Source organism: Eleginops maclovinus, chromosome 17 (assembly GCF_036324505.1).
Source record: "Eleginops maclovinus isolate JMC-PN-2008 ecotype Puerto Natales chromosome 17, JC_Emac_rtc_rv5, whole genome shotgun sequence".
NCBI lineage: Eukaryota > Metazoa > Chordata > Actinopteri > Perciformes > Eleginopidae > Eleginops > Eleginops maclovinus.
Genome location: NC_086365.1, coordinates 4840006 through 4856080, shown reverse-complemented (window position 1 = coordinate 4856080; position 16075 = coordinate 4840006). Strand labels below are relative to the sequence as shown.

At 38.3% G+C, this 16075-nt stretch overlaps 2 protein-coding genes across 2 annotated transcripts; one reads left to right on the top strand and one right to left on the bottom strand.

Annotated features, from left to right (window-relative positions):
• Positions 1 to 6833: 6833 nt before the first annotated feature.
• On the top strand, positions 6834 to 9808 carry LOC134878969 (transmembrane protein 53-like). Its single transcript, XM_063905162.1, is given in 5 exon segments — positions 6834 to 6963; positions 7294 to 7543; positions 8069 to 8160; positions 8163 to 8693; positions 9122 to 9808. Coding segments are annotated over 4 exon segments (1011 nt in total). The 5' UTR covers positions 6834 to 6963; positions 7294 to 7517; the 3' UTR covers positions 9484 to 9808.
• Positions 9809 to 11692: 1884 nt separating this feature from the next.
• Positions 11693 to 12468, bottom strand: LOC134879478 (leptin-B-like). The gene is made up of 2 exons (XM_063906022.1): positions 12316 to 12468; positions 11693 to 12187 (listed from the first exon to the last, which is right to left on the bottom strand). The coding sequence occupies exons 1-2, from the start codon at positions 12466 to 12468 to the stop codon at positions 11867 to 11869; spliced, it is 474 nt and encodes a 157-aa protein (XP_063762092.1). The 3' UTR covers positions 11693 to 11866.
• Between the last annotated feature and the right edge of the window lie 3607 nt (positions 12469 to 16075).

Sequence of the window (16075 nt, the reverse complement as noted above, 5' to 3'; positions counted from 1 at the left end):
TATCAAGGGGGGGAAATCCTTGTCCCCACCGGAGATAAAAATAATTTAGCAGAGGTAGGGATAGGAAAACCAGAGGGGGGGAAATCCTCACCATCCCCCCCTACAAATCGCACCCTGCATGTAAACACTAATCGTATGCATGAAAGTAGCTTATATTCCTCCATGCTGTGTACCTGGCACAACAACCTCCTCTTTTGGCACTACAAGTTGGACATAATGGTATGGAACAGAATCCTCCAATGTCACCAAAACTACCAAACAAGACACATTTCTCCTTTCAAACCATTTGTTTTATTAGTTTCCATCACAGACACAGAACTGCTCACGTCATCAAGCCTCCTACAAAGTTTACTTGAGGTTGAAGAGACTCACCTTTGATACAGTTTGTTCGAAACAATGCCTTATACAATCGATGCTGGGGGTTATTATTGGGCACCAACATTCCCCGGATCTTTGCCTCTATGATCCCCAGGAATTCCCTAAATATAGAAACAATCAGAGAACTCTCAGCCCAAGGAAACATCATTTCCTGAGCGGTCCTGCGCCTGATGAAGCCCCCGGCACAGCCAACATCTCCTTCATAACATATTTGACCTTGAGTCTCCTTGCTATTCTTACCACCTTTACTCTTACCCTGGTGAGATAAGATACCTGTTTTCTTACTACATGGCAGCTTCTTCTACTTTGAACACAGTGTATTGTGATGTTTTTACAATAATAGGCTGAGATTGGATGCATGCTCTATTATCCTGACCTTCAAAAGCAGGCAAGATGCTAATACAGAGATAAGGGATCGACACAGAAGGCATCTCCCATCCCAAACTCTGTTAAAGGAATCTTTGAGGGTTTGTATTGCCTAGCTATAAAGACATTAGATATTGTAGAAGGTTTTTTTAAAGCCTGCTTTCATGCGATAAAAAAAATCAAATCATTTTTTGCAATAACTTTAGACAAAAGGGCTTCCATCCAGACAGTGGAGAGGAACATGAAAGGTGAAATTAAGTCTCTTTCTGTTCTCAGGACGGATTAAAATAGGCTATATATTTAGGACAGGATAAGTTGGTCTTTAAACTGCGCCCGAGGACAGCTTTAGCAACAGATGAAACCGTATGTTTGTTCTAATTAAGGGTTTTTTGTCTAGGCCAGGCTCAGTCTATATTCATATCCTCATAGTGTTTACCTTTTGCAAATTTACTTTTTTTACTTTATGTCTTTAAAAAAAAAACAATAAAACTGGAGTAATAACAAATATATTTTATACATAATATTCTTCAGTTATCATGATCTGAACACATTGATTTATTCAAAAGGGTTTCAGATATTTATATAAATGAAATGGATACAGCACCAATTATAATTAAATGGCAATTAATGTAAACAATATAAGAGAAAATAATTTACAAATGAATGACAGACATTCAACCTGCAACTAATTTGGTTTTTGATTAATCATTTCAGCCAAAAAATGCCCCCTTGACCCTATTGTAACCTTGGTCACATACTTTTAATCAGGGACTGTGTATCTCTGTTACTGATTTGACATTAGAATTGTAAAGCTATCTTTAAGAAAACATCCACTGGTGGTTATTTGAAATCCATTAATAATGTTGGGGCTGATCATAAGATCTGCTAATGCTTTTTAACAATCAAGCCAAGTTTATGAGATCTGGGAGGTTACGTGGTAATACTATCAATCACTGAGCTGGTTCAACGTTCATCATCCTCAAGTGTATGGATTTACTACTTTGCTTATGTATATCATTCAACTTCTTTGGGTCTTGGATTGTTACTTGGATACAACAAGGCATCTGAACACGTACATTTGACCTACGGTAAAAAGTTATCAGAATTGTCCACAGTACTCACTCACATTTTATCAATGAGGAAATAATCATGAGTTTCAGCTCTAATTAAACAAGCTTATTTTTATATATTTATGTTTTTCTGTCCCGCAGATAATACTGAACACTTCCATTCTAATTTAAGACAACCCACTTGGATCGTATCGTGCACTTCCACACATATTCCTGTGTGCCTAATGACCATGGACTGCAGTGTGTAAAAGGAACTTTTCATGGTTTCTCAGGTCTGTCTGGCGTCTTGAGGACACTGCGAAGCTGATTGCAGTCGCCCAGAGTGTGTGTGTGTGTGTGTGTGTGTGTGATTTCACACTAATGTCCTCTCCATGTACAGTCCGCCAACTGTTGCCAACGGAAAATGCTGGACAATGGCAGATTGTGAAGGTCAAAAATAGTTTCTTTGTCTTGAAAAAGCAAAAAACAATTGAGTCTATAGTTTACTTGAACTGTAATCTATATGGACCCTTCCCAGGGCCTGTTTGATGTCTATTTATGTGACAGCAAGGTCAAGACCCTAATTTATTCAAAAAACTTTAACTAGAAAGGGTTAGCTAGTCAAACATTTCTTTGGGTATGGGTCTTTCTCTAGTCACATGCCTTTCTCGCAACATTCGTTCACATCTATGGATACTTGTTTATGATGTTTCAGTTTTCACATACACTAATGACTATTCACTCATGTAAATACAGACTGCGGCGGGTTATTAATTGATCTCTGTATGTATGGCATGCAGCACTCACGGTGTAAATCTAACCTTTAAAAAAATCCATGAAGACAATCTGACGGAGGGAGAAATCCGATACACACTGGGTAACTTGTGTACTGGTGTGTCTTTATGAATGTGTTCTCAGACAGCTTTCCCTGCAGATCTGATATGGCTGTTACATGAGGATCAGAGATGACCTTGGTGGACAAATCATCTGCTTTTTCTTGAGAGATACACCAAAACATATTATGCCATCTTCACCTTGCTATCAACATAGACCTTTCATGATAGCACGTGCATTTTATAAAAATACTTGCATCTTAGATACATTAAGATGCAAGTATAATGTGAAAATGTTTGCCATCCCACTTTATTTTAGTGGTGGCGAAAGGTTTTAAATACTTAATTAGTTCATATGTTGTCATTTTAATTGTATGCATTGTTGTGTTTAAGTTTTAATTGTATTATGTTTGAGAGAAATGTTGATATTCCCAGCAGCTTCATCTTTGGCCACAGTCAATTTGCCTTTGCTTTTTCTGCATTATGCTAACTTACTTCTTAGCTTGCTGTATTGTTAGCTTTGGTGGTTTTAAACTAAAACAGTTACATTATTACATAATAGTTCCATTTGTTGGTGCATATATCTTTTATATATATCTTAATAAGTACTCTCCAAGCATGTGGTACACCTACATTTGGAATATAGTAAATGGCAGCTAGAGGTTTTAAAGGGGATTTTGTTGGAGGGGGGTCCACTAAGATGTTGGCTAGCCGTCTGTAATCAATGACTGTATGTTTAATACATTAGCCCTGAGCACCAACTGGGAATTAGACGTGGTTTCCATACCAATAAGGAAGATTGATGTGATAAAAAAAGCTCCTCCCTCAGAGGATAGGTGTCACACATCAGCTACAACAGCACTAAGCATGTTATGAATGCAAATCACAGCCTTCACACGGAGAAGGGTGAAAGATGGATGGAGATGGATGAACGGGGGAAATTAAAGGGAAAGTCAAAAGAGAGATAAAGAAATGCTTTGTGTTGTGTCAGTCGCATCTTTCTTGTATTCTGGAAAATATCAAGAGTGTTTTTAGTGAAAAGCTCTCTGCCACTGGAGACTGACTAACATCTGCTTAAGGAGATGCTGGAGACCAAACTAGAGCTAAAAGGAGAATATGTATTGGGTTTGAATTTACCTCCTTACAAGACGTCACTTTAAAAGAATGCATCATCAAAATACTGTGTTATACTATACTAGCCCACTATTTAGACTTAAGCGGTTGGAGTTGTGCCCTTTATATCCCTAATGTCAGACGTTTATAGCATTGAAGAGCACATGTGAAAAAACGCTGGATAAAAGCAAGACTCCAGACTGTTTTGCTCTTGGTTCATTACAATTTGGTAGGCTTTGCAAACATGACTAACCATAAAATTGCAAATTTGCACTTGTTTGCTTCAGTTGTAGTTTGGGTAAAGAAATGCCTATTTTTGAGAGGTTTTTTTTTGTGATTACATAGCCTCAAATTGTATTCTTGCAACCTGCCCCTACAAACTAAAATTTGAAAAAAGGACTTGTGTTTTGATGCTTCAGAAATGCTCGGTGTGATGGATTGAGTTAGAGCGGCTGACATGATACCAGGAGAATATCTAACAGAGATAAAGATAGAGAGGAGTAAAAGGAAAAGTCTTGGAGAAAAGCAGGAAACTGAAACGGAATTTCCACACCCTGATGTGGGTGGACCCCTCCCGCCCAGAGAACAGAGATGGCACATTCTCCCCTCCTCCCCTCTTTTTCTTCTCTGCCTCCCCTCCCTCACAACTTTCTCTCTTTACTCGGACAATAGGGGCCAAAGTTAAACAATGCAAAAAGGAAAGGCAGGGGTTTTGTGCGGCAGCAATATGGGGGTGGTCTGAGGTGCTGAGAGGGGAAGACGGGTGAGAGGGCCTTGGAGCTTTACAGGGGGGTCAGAAGAGAGTGATGGAGGCTTTCTCTTCCTAGTAGAGAGAGTTTCGATGAGGGGAAATGTATAGAGGATTAGCAGGGATGAGGGGGTTCCTAAAGAGGTTAATGTTAGAGAGGGGAAGCCAGTGCTCAGGGTAACACAAGCACATGGCCTCTGAGGCCAGGGTTATGTTTTTGTGGGACTTAAACTTTTTTCTGCCCGACTGAGCCCGAGAGTGATCATGCTGAGCCAGGCAAAGAAAATGTCTGTCTTTTTCTTTTGCACACACACACACACACAAACACACACACACACACACACACACACACACACACACACACACACACACACACACACACACACACACACACACACACACACACACACACACACACACACACACACACACACACACACGTCAGATGACTTCCATTTTTGTGATGTATCAATAAAGATTAATATATTAATTATTTTTAAGGTTAGATTACCTCTATTCCCTCTATATATTGTCTTGCATAATAAAACCAAGTAAAGGACATCCAAATTATATTTTATTATATTGTATTTTATTTTCATTGTGTTTGATGTTTAGTTTATCCAAAAGTAACGGAAAGTACTCAGGCTACACTACTTTTATATTTTTTTACTCAGATGAGGTTACTGATTACATTTTTTTTTACAGGTAACTGTAATTATAATGGATTACATTTTTAAGGTAACCCTCTCAACCTTGCTTACAACTGTTTAAAGTAAAAGGCTTAGCCGTTCTCCTTGGCTCCATTTCCGCTCTTTGTTTTGATAAAGTTAGCTACCATATGTTGGTGCATTAAGCAAGTACAGCTTGGTTATCTTTACATGTTTAGTTGTATTGACCAGCTGATGCTATAAAGAGTTGAGGTAGAAACCTGGATATGTTTTTTTAATTCCTGGTTTCTAAAGAATACAGTCAGAAGGTTCCTCAAAACAGTATTTAATGTTTATGCAGGTTTCTTTCAGGTATCTAAAACAACAACGTTTAGTCTACATGTGCAACACATAACCAGGATACCAGCAAGTCAAGTAAACTGGAATGACTGCAGAGAATATATCCAGGAAAAAAGGGGGAAAAGAGAGACATTTTGAGGGAGGGAATGTGCTGGCCTTAAACTGCCACTGCTGCCTGTATGTGAAATAATGGAAAGAACTGATCACAACTGTGGCAGCCATTTTGGAGTCACCTACTGTACACAAAACACTGTCATGACAACCGTGGTTCACATTTACGTCATGTACTGTCGATGGCACACTTCGATGAAGTGACGCTGATGTCAGTGAAGACGATTTTGTGGTTTGAAGGCTTCAAAGAAAAACAGTAACATACATGTAAGCTTAATGCAAATAACATAACTCTGTAAACCCATGCTATGCAGCCAAACTCTTTTAAAACCTTGTAACCTTATTGTAAACTCAAAGGAAAATCCAAAAGTTAGGAATAATACTAAATGCTAATGGCTGAATCATGGGAAAATGTGTGTAAAATGTTACATAAGAACTGTAGACATTTTACTCAGAGCAATCAGATACAATTAATGTACTGTTAAAATGGAAGAAAATTGAATTTTCTGGTTGAAATGATCTAAAACAACTGTAAAAATCTGATTATGTGATCAGCATCTCAGAATCAAATGGTAAGTTTAAATAAAAAACTAAAATGGAAGAATACACGGCCGATCTGTAATTATGCAATAACCTTTATTAAATTAAGATTTAAAAACTAAGTTAAAACATAATAACAAAATTAGGAGCAAAATATAATTGATCAAGTATGACCCTTTAATATCAGATCAGATCAGAATCAGAATCAGCATCCCTTTATTTGTCCCACAAAGGGGAAATTTAAATTTGCTACAGCAGTAACAGAGCCAAAGACAGCTTTACAAAAGAAAAAATGCATTAAAAAAATAGAAAAAAAGTGTGAAATTATACAATATTATCATCTTTGAGGAATTCTGAGACAATTATGTATACATGTCATAGAGGCAGTTTGAAAGAATGACAAATCCTAGAAATAGTTAGCAAGTTCACATGCGTAGTTTGAGGAAAGTGGGCAGCTAAAAAATATATAATATCACATATTGAATATAATAATTTGCAAAATTGTGTGTCATTATCAACATTTCTCAAGGATAGGATGTGAACTAAGACTTCTGAATGCCACAAGGCCCCAAAAGTAACTTTAAAAGTAATCAAGTCCTTAGCTCATTCTCAACATTACTCTCTAGCTTCATCTTGTGGCACTAAAAGGTATTGCAGTCAGTTACCGGAAGTCAGAACAAATATGGTACATGACCTTATTATGTTTCCCTGTTTGGATGAAGGTCAGGCCAGGCCAATGTGACTTCATGTGGGTATGGTCACGATAATAACTTTTTCCGACCACGAGGCACTTTGCAATATGAATAGCAGATCCAGAGGTAAGCTCTGTTTAAGCGCCAATAATAAATGGTTTACTATCTTAGCCTAAATAACTCAGAATCAGAATACCTTTATTTGTCACGGGAGGGGGGGACTACTATGTTTTGGGGAAAAACACAGATGGACAAATTCAGCGAAGTTCAAACATACTTGACCTTGTGAAAGGCTTTCCCTATAGATATTAGCAGTCATATGGTCAAAATAAGTGAGATTTCTCTGTGGTACTAGCACATATTGTGTGTAATAAAGCACAGACTGAAGCAAAGATAGCTAATTTATTTTGAATTCATTCATAATTGTCATATGTTTTTATTTCATTTATCTATTAGTGCTAATGTTCCAATCCACCAGACACCAGACGATGGCGGTAATGCAGCATGTCGTTGTTGGCATACCGGCAAAAAAACACCACCAACAATAAAAACACGAAGAAGAAGAAGAAGCTTCTACGTCACGGAGCCGGCACCTCCGCGGCAGATCCGACCGGCAGACCGAACTCATTTTCAGGCAACCAGGAGCACCACAGTGCCCCGGGACATTGTAACTCCGCAGAATGGGAAACCTGCTGCTCTCCTCCGGGTAACACAATGATATTCTTGAACTTGAATGAGCATTTCAATAGAAAAGAAGAAGCTGAGGGGATGCTATATCTGCCTAAAATCTGACAACCGGTTATGATTTTTGAAATGCGTATTTTTAAAAGGAAAGGGACTATTTCTCCAGTTGCATCGCCATTGGAGGTTGTAGTTGAATCCTTTTAAAGCAGATCCTTTCTATTTTAACCTTTTCCCTCCCAGGCAAGATGGAAACTCAGGATTATCATGGATGTAGCAGACCTGTCACATAGAAGATTAGGGACATCATGGCACAAAAGAAGAACAATTATTGTTTACTAAAAAACAACTGCAATATTTGATTTTCTGATTCTCAGGAGGATGTGTGGTGAAATCGTCAATGGATATGAAAGCCTACATATTTGATTTGATTTATTAACGTGTGCTTGCCCATATTTAATGATAGTCTTGTTTTATTTTTGCCTTTTTATCTGCATTGTCCCTTGCTGTAACACAACTAAAGGTTTTCTGATTTCTGATTTCTCTATAGGAGTGACAAATCCCCGTCTGATCATGTTAATGGAGGAAAGTTCATTGCCAAGAGGATCAGCAATGGCATGACTTATTATTTCACTCCATTCTCGGGTTAGAGAAACAGGCATTATGTGCACTCTGCCCTATTTCCAACCCATCACCCTCAGCTCAGCCTCTCAGTGACCCTTCCCCCGTTGATCCCTCCTCCTCCACATTACTCTCAGATTCTCCCTCACACACACCAGCCTTCTCCCAAAACCAATCGCATTCTGAATCCACTGCCCGTACTCTTCTTCTTTTCTTCTCCTGGCTCGGTGCCCGGAAAGTGGCAGTGGCCAAGTACAGGGACCTGTACCTGGACCGTGGCATGGATGTCCTGCTAGTCCAGAGCAGTGTGATGCACTTCCTGTGGCCTCGTTGGGGGCTAGAATACGGGATGGAGGTTTTGAAAGTTCTGGAGGAGCCTCAGTTTGCAGGGAGGGCGGTGCTGGTCCATGCGTCCTCCATCGGGGGCTACACTTTCACACAGATACTCACCCACATTGCTCAGGGAGAGGAAAAACATGCAGGCCTGGCCAAGAGGGTGATAGGACATATCTATGACAGCTTGGTTGTTGGGAGTTTGGAGTATATGGCTATAGGTGAGTGAGTGTCTCTCTCCTCAGGTTACTTTTTCATCGGATATGCGAGTCAGATCTTTACATTATTAACTAGCCAGCTGACCAGGAATTATTTGTGGCTGCTCGTTTCTGTGCTTCCTTAGGAAAGTGTGTGCAAACGGTTTATACATTCATCAGTTCAGTTATAATATTTGGAAATGGTGATGGTTGCCTGTTTAACCATTATAAACAGACACCGCTAATGGCTAATTCGGCATATTTTTGATGGGGCAAATTGGTCAAATGTAAGAAAATATAGGCCAAAAAACACTAGAAAGCACTTCAGCTGTAGCCCACAACCTTCAGCATTATAGAAGTTTGATATCCAGCCACACAGAGTAATATCATGTATATATTTATGTAATATTACCACTTAAACCCTCCTGATGTTTTACCTTTTTTCTGTTCAGGCCTCGGCAAGACTCTGGTGCCACGTTTAGAGAGCTTTGTCAAAAACATCGCTATGCTTTACTTCTGGCTCTTCAAATCCCACACAGCAGACCTCTACAACAAAAGCATCAAAGTTTTCCAAAACAGCCCGATTACTGCGCCAGCACTTTTCTTCTTCAGTGAAAATGACGCCCTGTGCAACCCGGCTGACTTGGAAAAGTTAATTGACCGATGGAGAATGAGGGGTATGACTGTGGAGAGCAGGAAGTGGAAGGAGTCGAAACATGCAGCCCACTTGCGATGCCACCCAGAAGACTACCTGTCTACACTGGAGAAATTCTTGAACTTGCTGCCTATTTCCTCCCCCAAAGCGAAAATGTAAACTGCTTTTTATGATTTCAAAGACAAGGCTCTTTGATCTTTTTTTTTTGCAGCTGTAGCATGTAGCACTAGTGTAACTTCACAGATAATTTTGATTAACTTTTAGGCATTCTGTATTGTTGGATTTAGATTTTATTTAAGGATATATTTAAATTGATATGCACTATTTAACTATCTATTCTGTAGCCTTTTGTCATGAGATGCTTGCTTTGCACATAAAGTGTTCTCTAACGACCTGTTGTTGCACATTGATATCAGAGACCAGGTTTTTTGCACAAAATATGAGATAACATTTTAAATAAAGTTCAAATGTGCATTGTATTGTTCCTAACCTCTCTCTTTTAACCCATCTTTTTTTTTTCAACACCAATGTATATAAACTGCAAAGGCAGATTTAAATAGTCAGTGCATAGTGAGATTGTGTTACTTGAGGGTTAACAGGTCATTCAGCAAGCCTTTTTTAACAGGCATGATGTAGGACAGCTAAGGCAGCAATGGCTTGTCTGCTGGCAGCTATAAATCCATGGCTGGCAGCAGGAAGGTGTCTCCATTACCTGAACTGGATTTAAAATATGAATTTGAAGCAAGCAAGTGGTGAAAACAACCAGTTCAAGGCCTTCTGAAACACTGAGTGACGCATGTGTTGTGGTTCACCTTTTCCAATCATTTCATACAGTAGCGAATGGCGACATCTGCTGTTCAAACACTGGTATTGCAGGCTGAATTCTGCATTTAATCTGAGGCCCGGAACCTGTCGAAACTGTGGAGATTAGCATTTCGAGTATATCATCAGCACTCATGTTTACTGGTGGTATCATAGACATACGTGTAGTTTATGGTTTGCTGTTTGCTATAATGAACTAGCATGTATGTGTACAGAGAGTGTTAAGTGAAATAGACAAATATGTGACGTAGAGAAACATGCTAATTTAACTGTCGGTTTTTAGCTAGCATGTTTTTGGCTAACCAAGAGGATGTTAGTTTTATAAAGTGGTTATTTCGCTTCAAAGGTTTACAATTTGACCATGAATAAATTGCCATTTGAAAGCAGTGGTGTAAAGTAACAAAGTGCATTTACAAAGTACTAAGTACAATCATGAGGTACTTGTACTTGAGTATTTCTATGTTTAGCTACTTTCTACTTCCAGCCCACTAAAGTTCAGAGGTAAATGGTGTAATTTCCCTCCCACTACATTTATTTAATACTTTTAGTTACTGTGCAGTTTTGGATTAATGGTGTGAAATATATAGTAAATCAGACTTTAGTTACACCTGGAGTAAATTCACAAGCTACCCTGCAATATACAAAGTCATTGAAACCAGCTGCACCGTTCCCACCTTTGATAACACTTAATTGCATCAACAATTCAAAACATAAATATTATTTTTGAAATGGCTCAATCTACAGAATGAGTACTTTTACTTTTGGTACTTTATGCATACACTCTGGTACTCCTACTTTTACTTAAGAACTCTTAGCCCCAGCAGTCTCATTACTTGCAAATGCAGATTTGTAAACTATTCCTACACTGTAAGAGAACGGATCACCTCTTGGGATTTTAGTGCTTTTTCTATTTTATCTGAATATATTTATTCACTGTTTTTTGATTAAAGCTTCCAAGACTTTATGAGTCAAAATCAATGCAGAATTGTTTTACCACACGGTACAAGTAGTACACACCTCTTTTTATTGGATTTTAATCCACCTTTCATTTAATATTCATATTCATATCAAACTGTATTTCCATTAAATTATTCATGAATAAGTTAACGGTTTGAAAAGTCTAATTTCTTTTTAATGGTATTCATATCATTTAAGCCATTGGCTCCTCATACCAGATGTTATAAGTACACTCAATCAAAATGAGACCCAACTCTTTTTGTTTGATTTCTTTTATTTTATACAAATATCGTTATCACAAGGTTTTGTATTTAAAAAAAAACAACAACCACTGACGCCAAGCTACATTTATTTGCTCAATATGACAATAACCATTGCATTTCAATCCAATACCAATATCATTACACAATCCTCAACTAGTTTAACATACTTTTCCTCAAAATAACTTGAACACAACACCCATAAAAGAAAAACCTTTTTCTAATTGTAAGCCATACTGGCTAAAATGCTCGCTATATCCTGATTTTTTCCAATAATAAAACAATTTTAATGTTAGTCTAGTCATATAAATAAGTGTACAGATAATTTTCAAACTTTTACAAAAATGGATTACATGCAACATAGTTTAATTACCATGGGAGGAGCATTATTTCACAAATATAAATAAAGTGCAATATGTGTGCATTGACCTCGCTGAGCTATGTGTGCAGCTGTATATTTAGATTATGGAAAGACTTTGCATACATATGATAGAAGTGTGGACTCAGCAGACCTTGAGTTTCTCCTCATGTAGAAGGAACTCATCCAGGTAGCGCTGCACCTTGGTCAGAGTCAGCTGGAGCTGGCTGTCCGGGAACTTGTTGCTGATGGCCTGTCCTCGGGATCGGGCCTGGATGGGACAGTCCATAGTCAGGGCAAAGGAACGAACCCTTCCTTCCAAACTGGAGACGTCAGCCTGAATCTGGCTGAGGACATCTGTCAAAGGGTTATGCAGCTCATTTTCCAAAAGTCCGAGGTCATGGCAGATACTAGTTAGTCCCTCTATGGAAGGAGTGCCGCCTTCTATCTGTGGATCCAATTGAAACTAAAACAAGAAGAAGAACATGTACTTATTATACCTAACCTTTATAAAAGTAAAGCAGGATAAATATCCCAATTTTTCTGAATATCTGGAATATCTGGCAAATTGTGCTTTTATAATGGCAAGCAAGCTTTTGTCCTTACCTTCTTAATGTGGACCAGGGTTGTCTTAGCTATGGTTATAATGCTGTGTATACTATTTGTGGTGGAGTCTCTCTTTGTTAATAGTCTTGAGCACCCAGGAGCTGTCAAAGAGACGTAAAGAAGAGCCAGAAAGATGTACATCCTAAAAAAGAAACCAAAATAAAACTCAAAATCATGTATTCAAATATACATTTATGTTAGAGTATGAAATACATTTACTAAAGAGCTTCTGTCCTCTCAATAATGGTCTCCTAAACTGTAAAATATATAGTCTTACCTTTGTTTTTCCACGTACGGCTGTTCTCCTGTAACTCTGAATGACAGTGAGATGACACATGCTGCTTTGGAGGTTTCCCCCATTTAAATACTCTCTGGATTCATTCCTTGTGCCCTCCTCTCTCCTCCTTTCACTCAAACCTGAGTTTGACCCTTCCAGGTCAACATCTCCTCATGCAGGAAGTTCGCACTAAATGCTATTGAAAAAAAAAAGGATAAATTAGATTACATTATTCTGAGTCAGAAGCTTGGAACTTGGGACACGTGACTTCGGTGTTTAGTTTAGTTTTCCTGTGAAATTATTTCACTTGAAGCACTCGTGTATGATGATGCAAGCCGGTTTTTGTTGTTACAATTCAATCTTAACTTATAAGTACTGTCACATGAAGGTAGATTGTATATTGAATAACCATTACGCAGTGCTAACACCCTATTAACTTTTGTGCACAAATACAAAATAAAGCAAAATGCAAAATAAAGAAATAAATTATTAAGTAAAAGCTATTTTATACTTGGGTAAAATACCTGAATGTATGCACTTACAGTCTTGTGATATAGAATAAAGCCAGTGAGTGATCATCTTGTTTCTGATCATCTTGTTTCTGTCCCTATTGATCATGTGTTTGAGATATGGGTGGAATGAAGAGCTGTGACAGGTATTGTCTGAGTGAACGTCAATCTTAAGTTTCCAAAGCAGCAACAGGAAGTTAAAAATAGAAACAAAATGTGTAAACTCCAGTGGTTTATGGAGGTGTTTCTCCAGTTGTGTCTAATTAGAGTAGACTAAGAATATATTTTCCATTTGGCTAAATATTACAGGAATGTTTCTTTTTTTTTTTTGTCAGAGGCTTCGTCATGCGTCTGTCATATAGAGAGTACGGCTCTTGATTTACTTACTCCAACATCCAGGTTTCTCTGTGCTCTGGCTTTTTCCTGGTGCGCAGGAGACTCCATCAAGAACGTTTTTAGAAAGGGGGGGCTCTGTTGTTTAGTGTAATAATTGGTGTGTTTATAAAGAGTTAGAATCAGGGCCGAATTCACCAGTACAAGAAAAACATGAGCCACACGAAGAGAGGCCGACACCTGAAGGGGTCAGTAAGTGATGTTTTCCACTTTACGACACTAAGACGACAAAGTGCATGTTTTGCTTGCCACTCGTAAAAATGTAAAACATGTTTACGTACGTTGATCTCTTCATTTAGAAAAATATACCTTTTAAGAGCATCTTCCTCCTTTGTTTCAAGGGAATCCCTGCTATGGTAATTAATGGTTGTTACACAGGAAGTGTGGCAACACTCATTCTTAAGCCTTGCGTAGGTTTTGTGCTTTGCAGGTTTGTTAATGTCTAATGACCTATTTCCTTGTTTGGTACATTAACTGAAGAGATAGAACCATTGACTTATTCTAGTTCCTAGTTAAAAGATATTTTTCAGTATGTATCTAAATGTGTTTTACTTCTGAGGGAACTCTCAAACTAGAATGTTCTTTTTTTTTACGCAGCTATCTTTTTTTCAGCTAAAAACTTAGAGCAAAAATGAACAGAATTCCCGTGCAGACAGGTTAATGGATGATTTATATTTATCAATCACTGAGACATACACTGTGTTGTAAACCTATTCTTTCCTTAAGTTCATTGTTCTTGTCTGTACCTTCCCCTTATAAATCTCAGTGACTCAGTAGCACAGTATTCCCAGAACCTATATTGACGTCAGTAGTTTTGTCAGGGAGGAAGAATCATAAAGAGTGGTTTGCCAAAACAATCTGTTACATTCGCAAGGTGGGCCCACTTCAGACTCTGTGAAAACACATCACTTATTTATGTCGGAGGAACAATGGGACGCAGATGGAAATACTGAGGAATGATGACTTCCAGTAAGATTGCAGGGCCCACTCAATTGGACCTCCTTTTATAAGTTTCAGTTTTAAACATAGGGCGACTACCACAACAACTTTTGAGGGGGTGGTGAAGACTTACCGGCAGAGGAATGAGCTGTGGTTTAATACTTGGGATTCTAAAACGCCCAAAGGGTCCGATATGAGACACATTTTAGCTAAGTTCAGTGATTGAATGTCAAAGCAGTTCTTTGGAATCTTGGAAAACATTTGGTAGATGTCTTCCATGGAATCACTTAACTTTTATTTATTTCCCACCCAACACATACCTTTTGGGGAAGCAGTAACTCCTTCTGTAGGGACTTGGAACTGAAGCCCCGTTCACGTCCCGATCGGAACAAAAAACTGGTATCCGGAAAGGTGCCAGTTCACCTCCTGGGCACTGCGGAGGTGCCCTTGAGCAAGGCACCAAACTCCTAACTTCTCCCTGGCTGCGTCTCTGCTCTGGACCTCTCCAAAAACAGTGGTACAGTATATACTTGGATTGTAATAATAATAGTTATAACTTTGATTAATATAGCGCCGTTCAAGAAACCCAAGGACGCTTTACAATAAAAGAGGGGATATAAAGACAGAGGGGCAACTAGGGGATCAGTAAAGGTTCAACATATCTTGACTGTTGGATGGATAATGAGAGTTTGAGACATTGTCCAACCTCAAGATTCTAATAACTGTATTTGTCTTGTCTAAATGTTATAAAGAAATTACTCTAAAGTTGTTAACTCAACCCCAAGTGTTTGCACTTTTCATATTCAAACAGGGTTTCTCATGTAAAGTTAAAATACTTTTGAATCCAGACCTGTCTTGAATTCAGAATTGACTGCTGCAGTGTTGAAGTAATAAACCAAGTCAACATCAATGGCATATTTTTCTCAATAAACCCATCATGGATTTTGTACAACTACAAAGAACTGAAGACCACAACACCACATTTGAAGATGTTCTAACTGTAAATAAGTGGTTGTTCTTGGAAGTAACAAAACTCATTCACTAGACTTTCTAGATATGATATATTTCCTTTTTTTGTTGCGTCATTTTCACTGACCTGAATGAAAATACCACATTGTTGCCATAACACCACTAGCAAGAATAACTGGCATCACATTTATTATCTACTAATTCAACTCATTTCCATTTCTATCTCTTCGCTTTTGGCAAATGAATGTGATCACATCAATAAATTGAAGCAAAAAACTTGGCAAAAACAGACCAGATCTTTTAAAGGGTAAAAGCCAAGAATAGCAATCTTGTCTGGACAGGATGTTGTGTGGACTCCAAATGAGCCATAGGATAATCACTCACGTTTTACCGTAACTTTTGTTGTGAATAGATCACAGGGAGGAGACTACCAGAATATTGTTATTAAGTGAATAAACCGGCTTGACATTCTGTTTCCAGTTTGAGAAAACCTACTGGAACACTTCAGTTCTTTCCTGAACCATCTTGGTGTTTTGTGGAGCTGCGGTGTGCTCTTGGTTGCAGTTCCCAAAACATCCTCTGGAGAGCTATAGTCACCCAGAGATTCAACCGAAGAGCAGCTTGTGTTGAGCATGTGTTAATAATAATGTAGGACATTCTT

What these genes read in the sequence shown, in the direction of transcription:
- LOC134879478 (XM_063906022.1), bottom strand. Translation starts at nt 12,468, where the DNA reads ATGTACATCTTTCTGGCTCTTCTTTACGTCTCTTTGACAGCTCCTGGG. An exon ending in TTAAGAAGGTAAGGACAAAA is followed by an intron (nt 12,188 to 12,315) that starts GCTTGCTTGCCA and finishes TTCTTGTTTTAG; the next exon opens with TTTCAATTGGATCCACAGAT.